Source organism: Nicotiana tabacum, chromosome 10 (genome assembly GCF_000715075.1).
Source record: "Nicotiana tabacum cultivar K326 chromosome 10, ASM71507v2, whole genome shotgun sequence".
NCBI classification, from domain to species: Eukaryota; Viridiplantae; Streptophyta; class Magnoliopsida; order Solanales; family Solanaceae; genus Nicotiana; species Nicotiana tabacum.
In genome coordinates, this window is record NC_134089.1 from 121,529,623 (window position 1) to 121,533,194 (window position 3,572).

Sequence of the window (3,572 nt, forward strand, 5' to 3'; positions counted from 1 at the left end):
ATACAAGCTCATCCATAAAATTGGTGAGGCATACAAAGAAAAGCAATTGGGATAAAAATCTAAGTAGTATTAGATTGAGGTAGATAATGGTAATAGAATTTCAAGGAGCACTGAAAATTGAAGTCACATTTGTTGTGTTAGGTTAAGCGATAAAGCATATAACAAAACAACAAAGTCACTTGTACTAAAAAAGCATAGAAGCTCATGATACAGAATTAGTGAAATACTTTTCTTCCCTTACTTTCATTATCATTTACAAATATGTATTAAATTTTCCTCAAAGAGGAAACAAAGCAAGAATGAAAAAGTAAACAGCTCTCCAAAATTGATATATGTTCCCTAACTCTTCCTTTACAAACTTATACAAAAAATGTAAGGGGAAAAAAAAGACAATATAAATGGTTACAAAGGCTGAAATGGATTTAAGCACATTTTCTAACCTTCTGATTAGTATAACAATAATAATTATGATTAGAATTTAAATTGTACTTAGATCCTTTAATTCTCATTAGATACCCCAGCCTTTTCCACCAACAACACTTTCTTCTTGGGGATGATGATGATGTTACTCCAGTCACGTGACTCACGCGCAACTTACTCTTGGTCCTCTTTATACTTAGCCCACGTACCTCCGGCGGCCGGTAAGTTCTGATCAACGGCCATTTTATTCCGGCGAAGAACGGGTGACGTTTAATATCCGTTGCACCCCTGGCGCATCCTAGCCTCCTCCTTGGATCCTTCACTAATAACCTCTCTATTAAATCCTTTGCTTCACCCATTCCTGAAGGCTCATTTCCTCGACTTTCTTCTACGTTAAACTTCACTCCTTTGCTGGATGCTATATTGCGCAGGGTGGACTCTTTACTGCTCCCTTTAAACGGCGTCGTTCCATACAACAACTCGTACAGTAACACCCCAAACGCCCACCAATCCACACCGTTACCGTGGCCGGTGCCGCTGATGAGCTCCGGCGCTAAGTACTCGTGGGTCCCAACGCATGATCTGGAAAATGCACCGGTTGGCTCGGCGACGAACTCGGTGACAGTTTCTTCGCGTAGCCGGTCACTGAAACAACTGTATCTTCTTTTAGATCTTTCTAGAGTGCGGGTGGTGAAATCTAATTTCGGTGAAACATCGGATTTGAAACACAAGTCGAAGTCGGAGAGCATAATGTGACCATCTTCGCGTATCAGAATATTTTCGGGCTTTAGATCACGATACACTATTCCAAGCGAATGTAGATATTCTAATGCTACGAGTACCTCAGCTGCGTAGAATCTGACCGATTCAACAGGTAGCCGGTTACCAGGTTGCTTGCGGAGCAAGGAATGGAGATCACCGTTAGGGCAGAAATCAATAAGCAAGCAAGTGTAATGAGAGACTTCTAAATGAGCGTAGAGTGTAGGGAGAAAAGGGTGGTCTAGCGAGGAGAGGATCTCAGCCTCCGTTTGAACATGAGAGAGTTTTTTCGCCGTAAGGGAATCACGGTCAATGACCTTAAGAGCAAAGTTAGCGTGATCATAGTCACGGAGACGGCAGAGGAAAACGCGGCCGAGGTTTCCGGACCCCACAAGGCGGTGGAGTTTAAGGTGGCGGAGATGAAGAGCGCCGTCAGAGGAAAGGGTGGTGGCCGCCTTAATGGCAGACCAATTAGGGTCGTGTTTGCGGTGGGGACGGCGGTGGAGATTGGGGATTTCGGTGGAGGGATTATTTGTAGTAGAGGTAGAGGAAAGACGGTCGTTGAAGCTGAGTGTAAGGCTGCTACGAGCCAAACTGCTTCTTGCACTAAGAGTACGATCAGTTGTGGTGGTAGTAATGGAAGCACAACTTGTGAAACTTAGATCAAGGTCAGAATCTGGTGGATAAAGGGTATCTAATTCTTCCATCTTTGTCTTGTCAAATTCTCTTCTCAAAAAGGAGAAAACTTGGTTCTTTCGTTTCTTGGTTGAGCTTTGTGAAATGGGGTGAGTGCTAGAGAAAGGAGGTGACATATACATATAAAGAAGAATGAAATGAAGAGAGAGAAGAGGAAAGGGAGGGGACATATAATTAATGTTAATAACGTGGTTGGTTGACCCAACAGCAAAGGATAGAGACAAAGGAAAGAAGGTGGTAACAAAGTTAGGTTATTGGAAGGTTGACTTAAGGTAACGAGATAATATAGTAGTAATTTAGAGAATGGAGGTTTCCAAGATTAATTGGAAGGATGCTTCTTACTATGTTAGTGATAAGCAGCTTAGAAGGGCAATGGAAGCAGCCTAATTAACATTGGGATCTCTGAATTAGGAGTGTATTATAAACTGAATTTACTTTGACATGATAAAAGTATAATTATAGTTTAACTTATTAACAGATAACTTATTGTACTTTTTATTTCTTATATCCTCTCATTTTATTACTCAAATTAATTAATTGCCAAGTGAACTATTAATCACTTTTGAAAAAAATCAGCTCGTCTTGATTTTCTAAAGCGGCGAATATTTTGAAACATTTTTTGGATTAAAATGATAGTACTTGATATGGGATAGAAGGAATAGTAATTTCACTTATTATGGACAATTATCTGTTGAGTAATTATTTTCGAGATTTGATAGTATTAATTATACCCTATTTTTGTTTTTGATATTTGAGTCCATCAATTAATATGACTAGTATATAAAAGAAACTATTGGTGTAAAGTTTGAAACAAGATATGCATTGTGAAGTTGCTGCGCTAGCGTAGGGATTGGATTAATAAGAAAGTGAAGACTTTTTAGCTTAGTATGCTGGAGCTAACTTTCGCCAACGATCTCTGGAGTCTATAGCCTCGGGTCTCTGATTCTCCATTTCTCACTGGTGTAATTATTGTCCTTTCTTGAAAAAATAATTAATTTGAGGACTGACTCCCACACTTACAATAAATGAATAATACTTGTTCATATGAGGAGTAAATGAGTTCTCTGAATTCAGAGTATTAAATTAGCAGCAGTAGAAAACAGGTGACCTTGGGATTTGCAGTCCAAGAATCAAAAATCCCTCCCTCAATTATTTTTTTATACTTCTATCTTAGATAACAATCAAAAAAATTGCTAGATTGCTAGATATATGAGTTGATCTATGTTACTTTTTTCTTTAAAAAAACAGAGATAAACATTAAATTTTAAATTGGACTTAAATCTTGCCGAATACTGAATTGTCCTTAACCTTCATGTTTTGATTACTATATGTATTTCACCTTTTACATAAATTAAATAATATTGTCTGTATGGAAATGATTAATGTAACGAACCATTTTTGCCGACTCAAAAGATATTGAAATCTTTTTGAACAAATCAATCAAAGATGAATAAGTAAATCCTAGTCAAACTTAGTTAATTCCAAATCGAAAGATTTAGTAATGATGATTGCATAAGTGACAAAGGAAATATCGATAATCTTATTAAAATTTAACATCACTCGATGAGAAGAGAGAATTACAATTATTTTTTTCCTCTTAGGATATAGGAGTGGAGCTTTTCTTTTGATTTCCCTTCTGAGGGAATCCAACCCCCTCTATCGAAAGCCTTCCTTGGCTATATATAGTCGAAATCCCT

At 37.8% G+C, this 3,572-nt stretch overlaps 1 protein-coding gene across 1 annotated transcript; it reads right to left on the reverse strand.

Annotated features, from left to right (window-relative positions):
* Positions 1 to 205: 205 nt before the first annotated feature.
* LOC107806798 (serine/threonine-protein kinase WAG1-like) lies at positions 206 to 2,016 on the reverse strand. Its single transcript, XM_016631038.2, has one exon. It carries the CDS (start codon positions 1,995 to 1,997, stop codon positions 423 to 425), a length of 1,575 nt encoding a protein of 524 aa, XP_016486524.2. The 5' UTR covers positions 1,998 to 2,016; the 3' UTR covers positions 206 to 422.
* Positions 2,017 to 3,572: the final 1,556 nt, after the last annotated feature.